This window comes from Limulus polyphemus, unplaced genomic scaffold (assembly GCF_000517525.1).
Source record: "Limulus polyphemus unplaced genomic scaffold, Limulus_polyphemus-2.1.2 Scaffold46, whole genome shotgun sequence".
Classification (NCBI taxonomy): Eukaryota; Metazoa; Arthropoda; class Merostomata; order Xiphosura; family Limulidae; genus Limulus; species Limulus polyphemus.
This window is the reverse complement of record NW_013665656.1, coordinates 558,743-575,247: the sequence shown is the minus strand read 5'-3', so window position 1 is coordinate 575,247 and position 16,505 is coordinate 558,743. Positions and strand designations below refer to the sequence as shown.

General features: G+C 34.3%; 1 protein-coding gene across 1 annotated transcript in view; it reads right to left on the bottom strand.

Annotated features, from left to right (window-relative positions):
- LOC106462573 (protein CNPPD1-like) overlaps window positions 1–3,065 on the bottom strand; it is a 32,827-nt gene extending 29,762 nt beyond the window's left edge. Inside the window, exon 1 of the mRNA XM_013922511.2 lies at window positions 2,900–3,065. Coding sequence (XP_013777965.1) covers window positions 2,900–2,971 — 72 coding nt within the window. The 5' untranslated portion in view covers window positions 2,972–3,065. The remainder of the gene's footprint in view (window positions 1–2,899) is intronic.
- Window positions 3,066–16,505: the final 13,440 nt, after the last annotated feature.

The following is a 16,505-nucleotide window of genomic DNA, read 5'->3' as shown; positions in this document are numbered from 1 at the left end:
TCTTATTTTGGTCATCAAATACACACGCAGAGGAGATTTCTTAATTGAAAATTAGACCACAGAATATTACAGGTTTTTTTATAAAGGAATATTTAGAGAGAATGCTGTTGGAATCTTGGAGAGGAGAAATAGAAGTTTATCTCTAAAACTAGTATTATGACATTTATATTAGAATTCAGATTGATTTATTCAAGTATTTGTATAACGATACTCTTATAAACTCTTAGAGAATACAACCTGACTAAATTTTTTTATGCAAGTAGTTTTTGCATATAGGATTCCAAAATAATTTTATATAATGATACTTAATATTGATGATTAAACCATCTTAAGAATATCTGTGAATCACTTGTAATTTTTATAACTTTAGCCTTTTATACATACTCTAGTATAACAGATTTGACATCTTCCTTAAATTACCATCATTCTTGACGTCAGTGAAATTCCAAGTCCAGAAAATTTAAATTACAATATGGAAACTGTTATTTTAGTCAAATGCAAGTGAAATTTGTAAGCACAAAAGTTGTGATGTACGTTACATTATGTCACATTTTCATTTGTTTTAGTCTGTGAGAAGCTGGAAGGAATAACTCATTGAAGTTGCCATCATTCTCCTTTCATGATTTTCAGAAACTTGTTAATTTAAGGTAAAATGTATGAAACACTTTATGTTGGCTGTGATAGTAATTTCCAAGCTTAATGTTGCAATCACACTGGGAAGCTTTGCCTCCATGGCAAGCAACTGAGGTGCCAGCCACAATGATCATGGTCAGGTACATGAATATTTGTACATTTCCTTTAGCTGTTTATGGCTCATTATTGTTAGTCAACATTTGTAGCATCACTTAAATCCTTGGCAATAGTAAAATACACTCAAAATTACTAATATAACCCAAGACAACTTCTGAAATACTACATACAATATTAATGTACTTATAATGCACCCATCCATGCCATTCCAGGTTGAGCACAGCTAATTTATATATGTCTAATGCGCCACATCCACACATATTACTTTAGATTTCACTTTGGAAATTTAAAATTTTTTTAGTATTATAACAATAACTTGTTTAATGTGGAAGTGACCAGTAAAACAGTGTTAACATAATCCTGTTCTGTCAACTAAATATACATCCTTAGTAAAATTTTTCAATATGAAAAACATTGTCTCAAGATTGCCCCTCAAAATTTACATTGTTCTCCCTTAATTTTAATACAAGGGGACAAGAGTCCCTTAAACTGTAGAACCAAGGAACAACAAAGAGCAATTAGTCTTACTTGTGTAGTGGTAAAAATTCTACTCTTGTAACAGAAGTTTTGCAAAATTATATGGTGAATTATAATAACATAAAAGCAAATCTGCATGTATTCACTAAGGGGAAAAAAATCTTAAGGCAATATATCTTAAGCTTGGAAATTACTATCACAGCCAACACAAAGTGTTTCATACATTTTACTTTAAATTAACAAGTTTCTGAAAATCATGAAAGGAGAATGATGGCAACTTCAATGAGTTATTCCTTCCAGCTTCTCACAGACTAAAACAAATGAAAATGTGACATAATGTAACGTACATCACAACTTTTGTGCTTACAAATTTCACTTGCATTTGACTAAAATAACAGTTTCCATATTGTTGATTCATATTTTCTGGACTTGGAAGTTCATTGACGTCAAGAATGATGGTAATTTAAGGAAGATGCCAAATCTGTTATACTAGAGTATGTATAAAAGGCTAAAGTTATAAAAATTACAAGTGATTCACAGGTATTTTGAAGATGGTTTAATCATCAATATTAAGTATCATTATATAAAATTATTTTGGAATCCTATATGCAAAAACTACTTGCATAAAAAAATTTAGTCAGGTTGTATTCTCTAAGAGTTTATAAGAGTATCGTTAAGCAAATACTTGAATAAATCAATCTGAATTCTAATATAAATGTCGTAATACTAGTTTTAGAGATAAACTTCTATTTCTCCTCTCCAAGATTCCAATAGCATTCTCTCTAAATATTCCTTTTCTGAATCAGGGGTTAGTAACTTTATTAATATTAAATTAATTATTCTAAAAAATGGTCATTCACCAAAGTTATAATACTATTAGTATGACTAGTTAGGTTGTTGTCAAAGAAGTATTATGTTATTCTGTTTGTTATACATGTATGTGTGTATATTGTTTGTTCAGTTGAAGTAAAACTGAGTATTGTAAGCATATTGTGATGCTAAAGAAATTACTTTTAAGCATGAAGCATTTAGGATTTAGTGATGTACAGTTAAACCACATAACTGGGCAGGACAGACTGTACATATGCGAGTGTCAAGATAATGTAAAATATTCAGATATGCAGTTGACTTAGAGTTTACAGCATAAATAATAATGGATTAAATCTTATTTTGGTCATCAAATACACACACAGAGGAGATTTCTTAATTGAAAATTAGACCACAGAATATTACAGGTTTTTTCCTAATCGTTTACTTAATCTTGCTACTCTCATAAATCATACTTGTATTGCAACTTATAAGTTGTATAACTTAAGTTGGAAATACCATTGGTAAAATATATTAGTAATAGTATCACTCTTTATTTTCGTGTTAATTATATTAATAGTAATTGTAATACTAATAGCTAACAGTAACAATGAAACTATATGAAATTGAAATTTAGAAAAGAAATTCTGCGTAATATTCGTTTTATATAAAATTAATAAACTACTTGTGTTAAGCCTAATACTAATAGTAATGTCATTGGAATGGCGCCATTTTTCTATATTTATGTTATTACATTTTTTTCATTTAACATAGAACCCACCAGTTGAACTCGAAGCCCGGCAGTTACATAACAGTAACTCCATTTACAATATTAGGCTTAACTTTCTTATAAAGTACAACCTACCTCGATATTCGAAATAAAATCATGAGCTGACTTAGTAGGCTCTGAAATATTAAGTTCCATTTTCCATAACATTAAGACAGATTTTAAAGTCAGTAATTTTAAATCAGAAATACAAATTATTTCATGAATAGGCCACAACTATGAAAAGGTGTCTCCCCCTGCTTTGTCACAACTAGCCTTTATTTTTGGTCACCAGGATGTTAAGAGTCTGATTTTTAGCCTTAAAAATGCAGTTTTTAAAGAGATTTCAATAAAAAAATTATCCAACCCTCTGAATCTTAATGTTATATTTTAAGGAACACCCAACTTGAAGATAAAAGTTGTCCTGAAAACCATTCATAAAGTGAAAGCATTAACCCAAAGAATATTAAACATAAAGTTATCATAATCAAAGAGGTTTGTCAAATGTTCTTTGTTATAACTGCTTATGTTAGAATAAAGCACAATGTGAAGTTTTGAAGCAAAAACTTCTGTGTGCTAAGTCACATAGTTCAGATCTAACATTGTGGAGAGAAGACGAACATTATTTATTTACTATATTGTTTGGAACTTAAATATGTTTAAGAATGATTTTACTTAAAACTATACGGAAAGTTGAGGTTTGAAATTGTTTTAATAATCTGACACAGGTATTTTACAGAAAAACTTAGGAACATTGATAGTTTCACTAAGGTCCCACGGTGGGACAACAGTAAGTCTTCGGATTTACAACGCTAGAATCAGGGGTTCGATTCCCTCGGTGGATACCGCAGATAGCTTGTTTGTTTGTTTGGAATTAAGCACAAAGCTACACAATGGACTATCTGTGCTCTTCCCACCACGGGTATCGAAACCCGGTTTCTAGCGTTGTAAGTCCGCAAACATACTGCTGTGCCACTGGGGGGCCCGTAGTTAGCACGATGTAGCTTTGCTATGACAAGTTCTTGCTATATCTCAGTTACTCTTCTTCCCTAGTACATCTAACTCTAAATAATATTACAACAAAGGATAGAATAGACTGGATATGCAATAAGAAAACTTTGAAAACTTTACCAATGAATTTCTAAAAACAAGTATTTATAATTTTCACAGAGATAACAGTTTTTTTGGTTTATTTATTTTTTGGGCATGTGTTGAATCTACTTCCATTTAATTGGGGTGTGTTCGGTAAGATAACTTACAGCTCACTTTAAAATACACTAGTTTTTAAGTTTCTGTTATCGCAGTTGTGGGTTTTAAAATACTTGTTATTCAAATATATTTCATTCATATAATAAGAAAATGCATAAGTTTGATAATTCAGGGGTGTGTCGGCCAGGGTGACATGGGGGTGACAGACTCCCAATGGAGAGCTCTGCCCCCAGCAACCCCATCTGAGATATTACGATTTAATCTTTTAAAAATTTGAAATTCTTTACATTGTGACTTCCACTAACAAGAAAATCCTATATACTGACTGAGCCCCCTAAATTAATATATAACTATTGAATGCAGTAACGGTATTATTTATTTACTACAGTCCCTCAGTTTGGGAACCCTGCACTAGAAATACATAGCACAGAACATACTGCACAAATTTTTAATTTAATTATGTGCGAATATACAGACGATTTTTTTTAATGTCAGTCATTGAATTTTCTTGTGTTCACCACGAATAGCATTGTTATATACTTAGAGAGGCATTAGAAATTTCAATAAACATTGTATTATATATGCACTGAATACAAATCTCTATAATAAAGAACATATTCTTGTTCACTGGCTATCTGGACATTCAATCTCTTGAATCAGTAAAAACAAACTACGGCTTCTGCTTTTATCATTATGGAAAACTTCATTGTGTTCAAGTATGATGACTTGGTCTTTTAACCACTGCCCAGAGTTCAACTGTATGGTATGGCTATTTTGCCTTGCCTAAGTTGAACACTTCAACCAACTGAGGTCCCAATGGTGTTAGGTGATGAACCAACCACATCCGGTTTAGCTATAACATCATTAATCAACCCTCTCATCCACAAATAATTAACACCTGGTGACTAGGTCATCTCTGAGAATTAAACCACCAAAAAGAAGAATTAGAAAACTAACCATTATTCAGTTAAAGATTGCATAATTTTTGGATAGCTTCAGAAAGGGTGTTCAAATACGTTCAGCAGGATCACAATGTTTCCAACCATAGGAGTGACATCCTGCAACTTAAAACATCTAGGAGAAAAGAAGAAGAACTGAAAAACACCAAGACCAAAGTTTTCAGCAAGTCACCAGACCTGTCATTGATATTGCCACCATTTTCCAAAGACATTTGATATTTGATATATTTGCCATCAAATGATGCTACCAGTAGTGAAAAACTCAGCCTGCCAAGCGAATGTAGTCCTGGTCCTTGTACTCAAACCCCTGGATTGTCAATGAGGAAGCATTACTAATGAGAATTATCAATTAGCTACCAAAAACTGTTAGTCGAAAGAGGAACTTTAAAAGGGCTAAAGAGTCCTTCTGGAAGACCTTATCTGTACAGTGGAGATTCATGAAAAGAGTTTGATAGCCTTCTACTGTCTCGCTGCAGGAACTTTGTGAATATAAAATATATCTGAATTTTCAATTATTTTGTCTCATATTTAATTATTCTTCGTTTGCTTTCAAACATTATGTTTTTGTTTAGTTGTGTTGAATCGTTTCTATTTTAAAGTTGTTCCAGGTACTTTAAGTTTTATTTTGTATTACTAGCTACAACTTAGAAAGGCAATTCCGTTTAATTTTGAGTTTTATTTAAGTTGTTCTTCTATTCATTACAAATCTCTTTATTTGGAGTTTGAATATGTTTTATTTTATTATAGTAACTATTCTTGAGCTATAGCTTTTTCAAGTCATCTTGAATAGAGCTCTGTATAAATTATGTCCAGTGTTTTACAATGTGCTTTGGTTAATATTTTTTCAGCGAGGTCTTTTTAATTTTTTACTTTCTTACTCGTTATTAATTTTGGAGTTTATCTTTAATTTTCTTTTTCTTTTTGCATTATATTCGGTTTGTGGTATATTTCATGTATTGAACCTTATGTTCTATGCAACACTATATTAAGTTTATTTTCTCATAATTTTGAAGAATATTAACTTTCAATTTTGTATTACATATAAAGTTTATGTTAAACTTACATTACAATACGTTAATTTTATTCAGCATTTTATCTAACTTAGTTTAGTTCATTATTTTTTACCTTCGCCACTGAAGGTGACTATGACCCAAATTAGAAGTGATTAGTTTTGGGAGGGTCAAGGTCAAAGGTCAATAAAAAAATCCCTCTGTTAACACGGGAACCGATTTTTCACATTATTTTTGCTCTATAATTCAGTCAAAAATTATTCGATTTTGATTAAACTTGGTGGACATATGTAGAATATTATTCCTCATTATCCTACCAAAAATTGTCCGTTTCCGTTGATAACGACTGACATGCAGGCACATTATCGTATTTTTGAGGGCCGAATATGATCAACGTTGCGTGGCGGAGATATGCACTCTACTGAGTGCCCCTCTAAGTTAATCCTGAGTTTGTATATTATAGATTATACAAAATACTGTCTATTTTGAGCTATTTATCCCTGTACTTTACTTAACTCATAATATTTGAATTTGTTTGATCTGAAGTATATTCTGATTTTATCTAGCTGTTATCACATATTAAGTTCATTCTGAGTTTGCTCTTGTCCTGTTAATTTAAAGTTAATTCTGTATTCTATTCAGTTTTATTCATCTATGTGCTAGCGGATACTTTAAATACATAATGCTTTCCCTTTATCCATTCTTTGAGGAAATATCATGGTATATTTGTGTCATTTAAGGAAAGGATTCGTAAATCAGAACTACATTAACTGATTTTAGATATTAAAAGTTTTTTGTTTTGTTTTTAAGTTCGGCCATAAGAAGGTTCTGAAATAAAAAAGGAGAGGTATGACAGTTGAAATTACCAGATTCTCTTTCTATAATTAGAGGAGAATATATTTTAATTCTTATACATTCAAGAATATTTTTCATAAAATTTCATACCGTTTTCTGTTCTTAGTTAACATCCACGTGACATGATGTAAGTAGTTGTGAACTTCCCATTTTCATTGCTTAAAGCTAAGGTCACATACCATAATGATCAATCAAGAGAGCTACTACACGTATGACCAGGGCCTGGCATGGCCAGGTGGTTAGGACACTCGACTCGCAATCTGAGGGTCGCGGGTTCGAATCCCCGTCGCACCAAACATGCTCGCCCTTTCAGCCGTGGGAGCGTTATAATGTGACGGTCAACCCCACTATTCGTTGGTAAAAGAGTAGCCCAAGAAATGGCGATGGGTGGTGATGACTAGCTGCCTTCCCTCTAGTCTTACACTGCTAAATTAGGGACGGCTAGCGCAGATAGCCCTCGTGTAACTTTGCGCGAAATTCATAAAACAAACAAACGTATGACCAAGCTTGTGTATTACAACAAGTAAAGGTTTGTTTGAATAAATAGAGTTGTTTAAACATTTGTTTAACAACAAGTAAAAGCTTGGAATGGTCTATTCTTTCATTGGGGGATATGTCTGTAAGCCAGACTAGTTTTAAAGAATTCCGCTCCTCATCAGTGACCCTGGACACTACCACCAATGAAATATCAACAACAAACAACGTTATTTAATTCCTATCCCGGGGGGGACCGGCGGGCCGGTAGAGGGTTACGCCCTTTCGTCAGCCAAGCGACGAAAAAAGAAAAATGGTGAAAATGAATAATAGAAACCTTAGCAGAAAGGGCAGATAGGTATGGCTTCTAAGTATAATGCCTGTCAAAGACAATGCCAAGATAAGTCACGGAATCGGAAAGGGAGATCGGGACATTGTTGACCCGGACATCAAACAGAGACGGGTCACGGCAAGGGCGAAACGTATGTCGTGTTGGACCAAAAAGAATAGCTCGTGTCTTAGGGACATTGAGGGATAGACGCCAGGAGCGACACCACAACAAAAAAAGAATTTACAGCAGCCTGGACTAGCTTATTCAGTGTGGACATCGTGGAACAATGGGCTACCAAAGCTGTGTCATCAGCATATTGAAACAGCTGAAGAGGAGGCTGGGAACAAGGCAGACAACACAGAAACTTGTGGGACTCCAGCATGTAGTGTGGAATTGCAAGAGAGAAACCCATCAATCGAAACAGCGACGCGACGCCTGTGGAGAAAAGAGGAGATGAGACGAATAAAGGGCATGGGAAAGTGTAACATATGCAGTTTGTGGAGTAAACCTTGATGCCAAACTGAGTCAAAAGCACGCCGGGAATCAAACAGGAGCATGCAGGAGGGTCTTCGAGTGTTGAAATGATTGGAAAGTGAATCATACAATTTGAGAAGTTGATCCAAAGTAGAAAGGCGTGGGTGAATTCCCGCCTGTGTATGAGGCAGCAGGTTGTGAGCAGCTATGAATTGATGAAGACTGGCAACAAGGATGCGTTCAAAGGTTTTACTGAAAACACTACTAGGCTGATAGTACGATAAGAATTAACATCAGAGGCAGGTTTATCCGGTTTCAGAAAAAGTAGAATAGTGGATAACTTCCAGGAACCAGGAAAAAATCCTGAGGAAAGAAGAAAGGTGTAGAACAATGCAAGAAGTCGAAGGAATTGTATAGGGGCATGACGGACTTGGCAGTAAGTGATGCCATCAGGACCAGGGACAGAGTTACGACTGTTCTTCAGCACCCGCCATATATCAGCTGCATTAATGGGAGCATGTAAGAAATCATCTTCAACAACATGGGAAGAACTAGGAGTAAGGCCAACGATGGAGGCAACGGCTGAGTTCACAATGGTTGTAGTGTCACTGTAGTCAACAGACACATCTCCCAATGAAAGAATAGACCATTCCAAGCTTTTACTTGTTGTTAAACAAATATTCAAACAACTCTATTTATTCAATTATGTGCAAACAGGCCAGTGTCGACTTACAATACGAAGAATTAAAGTGTGGTGGAATGCTACAAGTTCTTCAAATGCCTATAGAATGATAGGTTTCTTTTTGTGAGTGTAAAACACTTAAATACACCAATTCGATAAAGGTTTGTTTGTTTTGAATTTCGCGCAAAGGAACACGAGGGCTATCTGCGCTAGCCGTCCCTAATTTAGCGGTGTAAGACTAGAGGGAGGACAGCTAGTCATCACCACCCACCGCTAACTCTCTGGCTACTATTTTACCAACGAATAGTGGGATTGACCGTCACATTATAACGCCCCCACGGCTAAAGGGCGAGCATGTTTATTGGGACGGTGATTCGAACCCGCGACCCTCAGATTGCGAGTTGAGTGCCGGGCACAAGTAAAGGAGTAGTACAGAGGTTTGTAAAAGATGATATGAGCTGGGATTTAATTAACCTTTGAATATGTATAATGAGAATAATCAACGACAAAAGTAATTTAAAAATTGTTGGATACTGCACCGTGATTTTGTATCATTTGGAAATAAGGCATACAATATACACAAAATACTTTCTGTCTTTTTTTAGTTTAAGAAGTGATTTTCCTTGCAACCAGAGTAATCTTAAACGAGAATTAAAGAAGTATGTCAGAGTGTCTGTGTGATATTAAGTGTTAGAAGAATACCGGCAACAACATGCATAAAACTAAATAAATATTTTTAGTGTTTGTTGTAGCTACTTCAAGTTTCAAGTTTCTTGCTGTCCGAGCTCATTGCATTCTTCTACAAGCAAATACTTTGGTATCTCTCGCATTTTAGTAAGTAATAATTATTTGTTATTGCTTTACCCGTGAATGCCACAAAGTAAAATAATATCGACAAGAAAGACAAAATTGTAAAAAAAATTGTAAGGAAGAACTCAACTATATACATATACATATGTATATATATATATACATCTAACTCTTTTGTTTAGACATGAATATATGTCTGTAAGGTCAATAAATAATGTGCCTTCTCTAAAAGTGAATATGACCTAAAATTCATCTGAAAACATTTAATTCAAAGTGAAATCAAAGTTCAAGATGGTGTCATATTGTAGTATGCAAATAATATATATATATCCTACTCTCCTATAACATATATTTCTTATCTACAAACTTTTACATTTTTTAGTTTTGGAACATATTAAATCCATTTGAGATCATGTGCAAAATTCAGTCTGAGGTGTTACTTTTTGTAACTTGACTAGTCAAGGAACTTATGTTTCAAGGAGTAGTTGAATTGTGTCTTGCTTGATCTTGTGTATGGAGGATACCTTTGCAACAGTTACATAAAGCAAAGATACTTCCATGTTCTTGCAGTCCTAATTACGATTGGTCAGCTGAGGGGTGTTGCAAAATAAATCACGCTTTTTTCCCCGAGAGCATAACATAGTAAAATAAGATTTTAATTCAATGAAAAAAAGTAGTTCCAAGTATCAATATCACTTGATTGAGCCACCATTGTTCTCACGCACTACATTTAATCGATTTGCAAAAGATTTCAGCAATGCAACAAACATGTCTGTATTTGTGGTTGTCACAGTGAGCACATCAGTGAGAACACGAATCAAAGTTTCACGTTTGCGTCTCTCGCATTCAGGCAAAGTTTCCAACATTTCTTCTATGCATTGTTGAACAAAACTCCAACATTTTCGGAGGGATTTAAATCTGGAGAGTTCCCAATCCACATTCCAGCACTTTTTCACGGACCGCTCTTTCAAATTCAACAATTCTGAAACTTTTGAGGTATTAATCGGATTTTTCAAATCTGGCATTGCGATGTGTCAATTGGAAGACTTGAATTCTCGGGGCAGGTCTGCGACAAGTTTCTGAGCCATCCCGAAGGCAGCACATGCGACACGAACCTAAGTTCTAGTGAGCACCATGATTCAAAAGTTTTCGCAAAAAAATGAAATTCGAAGAGTCAAACACCCAAGAGTACGTTGGAATGACGTTTTCTCACGAGTGATGATATTCGCGGTCCTACCATGTTCGTCATTACTTCGGAGGAAAAAATGTGATTTATTTTGCAACACCCCTTATAAAGAGATAATGTGAATAATGGGAGCACTTTTGGTAGGTTGGAGAGATTAGCTGCTGCCATGAAAGGACCAAGATACGTGTAAATTTCTGTTGTAATACTTTAATTTCAAGTTTGTTTTAGTTTTATTTTAACTTAATTTCCTCTTTTCAACGCGAGGACATGTAAGGGAATTGTGCAATGTCAAATACACGGTACTAAGTTGTTGTTTGTAAAATGTGTTTGTTTCATCTCTTCTGCACTTATTGTCATGTCAACATTCCATCCAACCAAATCTTCAAAAATCTTGTTATGCGGAGGTAGTTTATAAACCAGGAATACTACATTATAATCATAATAAGAATTTTGGTGCATGTGACCGGGATTGGTCTGATTTAAAATAGAATGTTGAATGACAGGTGAGCTTTGTAGGTTTGCTTTATACATAGTCCTTCATTGGCCATATTCTGTTTGTGGAGAAGGATCTGTGAAAACCTGGAAGACAGATGGCAGATATAAATCCAACCTAGGTTAGATCTTTCAGGTAAGGCTCGAAAAAATTCTCTATGGCAAGTAGTGTTACTTAATTTTGCATGAGGCCCTGCAGGGTATGGTAATCTTGCCGGCTGCTGATGCTCAATTGTCACTGCCACTCATACAGGCTGTTGCTCTCTACAATGCTTGGACTGGTTGCAAATGTGGAGCATCTCCAGCATCTGCAGTCGACCTGAAAAATAGGTGGATGACAAGGGAATGTGGTAAATATGCAAGCACCAGTCACCCAACCAGCCTTGCAACTGCGTGATAAACAGAGGGCCAATGTATGCACATGCTAATTGTGTGGTACGTGTGGAATGCATTGCGTAGATGTTATGGACCTCAAGCTGTTGAGAAAAACATTCGTCTGTATCTAAGCTGTTGCTGGAGTTCGTTGTAACCAGGCACTCTAGCAGGTCTGAATGTGGAGACAGTTAAGGCAGTGCTCATTGTCAAAACACACTTTACACAGTCATGTACTGAATATTATGACTATATAATGAAACAACAACAAAACTTCTAAGTTCCATTCAATCTTCACAAAAATAAAACATGTCAAAAAAGTTTCAAGGTAATGCTGAAACCTAAAAGTAGTATGTTTGAAAATGTTATGGATTCTTAAATAAATCCAGGTATGAAGTAGCTTATTTTAAGATGAATTGGATAAAGTGAATAATTAAAGATTTCTTGGATGTATAATTTGACTATTTTTGTTCATTTGTTTGTGCCTATCACGAAGAAAGGTAGTTGCAAGTATTTTAAAAACAATGTCAATGTTAATATACTTAGAAATATTGTAGAAAATTCAATAAAGTAAAAATGAACTAAACAAAAGTTAAATTATTTCAAATTTCTAATAAATATTTTGAAATTAGGGACAAAGGCTGGGCTGTCCCGGGTTTTGGTTTGGAAATCTGATCACTTTAGGTATGATAGAATGTGTCAGAATATGATGTTACTTAATAATGTGTCTTTCCCTTCTTGTTGCCATGTGTTTGGATGTACAACTGTTGCGCCTGTAGGAATCAGGAGAGAGATTGGGAGCTTTTAAAATTACAGACTTGCCGCAAATCAGCATAAGTGTTAATGTATCTCACATATAATCAGATTTACAGTGGTGTTATTGCTTAATCATAAATGTTTTAAACTCATGGGTATGAGTTTTAAGCTTTTGTTTGTTTTATCGTTTCTAATGTCAGTTAGTATGGGAGCCTAATGAGCATTGCCTCTCAGTGTGCCTGAGAACTGAAGTGAGGGCAGTACTCGGGCCATTGTCAATGTCACGTAGGTGACAAGAGTTTTCGAGTATTTAGGAATAGTACATAAGTGCGTAACTGTGCTACAGAAGGAAAATTTTGCTGTTAGTGTTTTATCTTCCTTAGATTTACCCTACACTGATATCTGGACTTCTAACCCAACATAGAATGAGTAGACCTTTGCTTATTTCTCTGTTTATTCTAGACATAAGGTCAAGTAATATTCAAACTGACCATTTTCTTTTCCTATTGACAATTTATGTTGAAAAGTGAAACACTATTTTTGGTCTTACCTTAGTACGGTCAGGGTATTATCAACATTGAGGATTTCATCAAACCCCAGAATGTAGAAACGTTTAGTTTGCATATTTATCTTTGATTCGATTTTATGTTTTTTTCGGATAATTTCAGCTTTATTTTTACATATTTGTATATATTTTATAATGACGTGTATTTTTGTTGACAAGAGCATAATTTGAAACGTTTGCATATGTTTGAAAGGTGTTTATATTATTTTGTGAATGCTTTATAAAGTTTTGTTTCTAACAGAACTGGTTCAATTTTACAATATTTTGTTTAAATGAGTGTAATTGTTTATCACTTGTTGAGAGGATGTTTCCCACTCTTTACATGCTGCCCCTTGATTATATATATGCTCCCTTCCATTTTACACGCATCCATTGTATTTTAATTATGATTGGTATCTTTTTATATATATATACATACGTGGCATTCAGATGCACTGATGTCCAACAGAAAAGTTCAAAATTATCCACCAAACACGTCATGTAAAGTTTATGTAGAGTACATGGATGCAAAAGAAAAAAGAAACACAAGTAGACAAATGAGCAAAATCTTTATTCAAAATATTTTTTTTTACTCCTTGACATTTGCTGGCCAGCTTACAATTTGTCTTTAACTCTTACTTGTTGCTGGGGTGAGAGGCTTTCCTCACACATCTGCACAAGACAAAGAGAATACCGAGACTATTCCGAGAACATTTACAGAGAAGATAATCCTTAACTCATATAATATTGTTCAAGCACTCACAATACCCCTTGAAATGGGGTCGCTCTTTCCCAGGGATTTCAGACACAGGGCCAAAATGATTTGAGTTTCTAGCCATTGGCATATGCTATCTTCATCTGAGTGAAAGGATTAATACATGTTTACAACCTTTTGACATTCGGTTTAACAAAAATGTTAAACTACATGCAGGACATCTGGACGAAAATTTAGGAAAGTTTACCTGAATATGTATAGCTAAAGATATCCTCCGTACTAGCTACGTAAAGGTGAAATGCATGGCTATTCCAGTCATTACACGTAAAGACTGTTTAATCACTGTTTTATTTGTGTATTTTTTCTGGAAAAGACATCATGTAGTAAATTTAACAAAGAAGATTTTATTTCAAATTCCTTTTTTTTATATAAACCTAGTTTTTGTACAAATATAAATATCAAGTTTCACTTTTTCTCAAGGTATAAGTAATTTTTTTATCATGCGTGTGTCTAAGAAATTTTGTCTGTATAAACTTTAATTTTAAATTATTTTTTCCAGTATGTATACTTAGTATCTTAGTTAATTTTGTACTGTGTAACAAGTTTGTTTGATTGTAGGATACCCTAAATGCAAGTCTGAACTTTGTATGCCTTGATTTTATTTTATACTAGCCAAAGTACCCGGCTTCGCTCGGTTTATTAGATTGATATTTTACTGATCGACTGTGTCTGTGCGTGGATGTGTATTTCGAACCTATTTTAGATATGAGATACAGTCAAAAAATTTCTATTCTATTGTCTTTTCATGCGCCAAAATTCTTCAACTGTTTTGTTTGATGTTATTTCCCGAACTTTATTCACTTAAACCTTTTCTAGTATTCTGAGAGTCTGTTCCATGGGTCCTGAGAGGTCCTGATGCCTTTGACTGGCTATGAAATATATGGTTCCATACCCCTATTGAATGTTGTTCATTTTGGGTAAAATATTAAATAAATAAATTATTAAACAATAAATTAATAAACTAATATTTTCTCCATTTTGTTTTATGCAATTTAAATCTATTTTAACGTTATATAATCGAAATAAATAAGAACAGTAACACACATGAAATAAACCCTTTAAAAGTAGTCATTATTAAAATATATAACTTCATAATCATATAAAAACCAGCCACACATATAAAAGAAAGCTTCCTAGTAGCAACAGACAGACATATAACAATGGGGTGGGGGTAGGAGCTGCTGAACGTGGGAACAATCTATAAAAAGTAAAATGAAATAAAAGAGAACCATGCCATAATAAACTGTCTATAATAATAAGAGAGCCTGTCCGTGGGTGTTTGTGACCGCCAAAACTCCAAGAGGAAAGAACCTAGAGACCTACAACTTTACACGCAGACTAAGGGGATTCTGAGGGTGTGCACCTGGGTATTATTTTTTAGATTTGACTCAAAAAACATGTTGGACAATTTTTTACCATTTAGCCCTTAAGCCCCATAATTCTACTTCCTGATGGTCTATAGAAAAGTATCATTTTTTTTCTAATTTTCACTTACTGAATGAACAATATGTGGAAGTTTTATGCCAAATATAGTTGAAAAAGAACAAATGGTAAAAAAGCTGCAAAAATTGGGAAAAAAACGGGCTGATCCACACTCGAGTAATCTTGTGGATCGTCTTTCTTTTTTTACGAGATTGTATACTTTTATACATTGATTCTCTATTTTTATATTGAGTGTATTAGACTTATTTTTAAACTAATTAAATTTGATTTGAATTGAATATATGTATATTTCGGGAGTGATTCTAGCTGCTCTTTGTAAATCAAATATCAATTTCCCTTTGTGCTATTTTGTATTGTAATGCTCTGATAATATTAAAAATGTTCAAAGGGTTTCGACTTGTGCTTCATGTAAAGGATTTTACATTATGATTTGTTACGTTAAAGGGTTTTACTCCGTTTTATTATATGCTATTTTTTTCGATCTCTGTTTGTTTTTGTGAGATGTTCGCGGAATCTGTGAGTCTCGTATACGTCTATTACAACTCGTGAGTTACAACATTGTGCGTTACGTACTGTTCTGTGAAGTATGCGTCCAGTCTAACCAAGAGTTGTGATTACCATGTGCTTTTACCAGATTGCGTTGTAACTTTTTAACTGGAGTTAAAGTTAAATTAAATTCAGCTTGAGAACAAGCCTAAGATAAGGTTGAAATCGTGTGCAAGTTAAAACTACATCTCTTATTCTCCTATAGCATGTATTTCCTATCTACTACATGCTTAACATTTTCGAAGTTCTCATTTTGTAAGATACTAATCTGGTTGGAATCTTGTGCAAAAGTCAGCACGAGCAAGTGATGTTCCAAATCCAAAATACTGGTGGTTATTTAGGTTAAAGTATTCTTTTGGAAAACAAAGGGGGTGCTCGAGGATAGGGTGAGGGCATGGTCATGATTGTGAAATTATAGCTTGAGTGGTGAGGGTTTTCTATGGCTATGGCAGTTATTTTGGTGTAAAGTTAATAGTTTAGAGAAAAAAATATTAATCACCAATGGTGTTCGAAGATTATCAATCCTCCTTCACCCTGCACGAGGTTAAAGATTAAAAGTTCATAGAATGGTTATCGTTCTAATTGGGCGAAAAAATACTGGTGAACAGAGGCAGATTGTTCTTGCAGAAGAAACAAGTTGAAAACGATTGTTGACAATGTATGAAACAAACCGAAGCAAATGGGCCTTTATAGATTTTGGCGAGGATCAATGGACTCATATACCATGGCTTGGATCTATAGATCCAATGCCTAAGAATTTGGTGTGGGGGGGGGGGAGTGCTCCGAG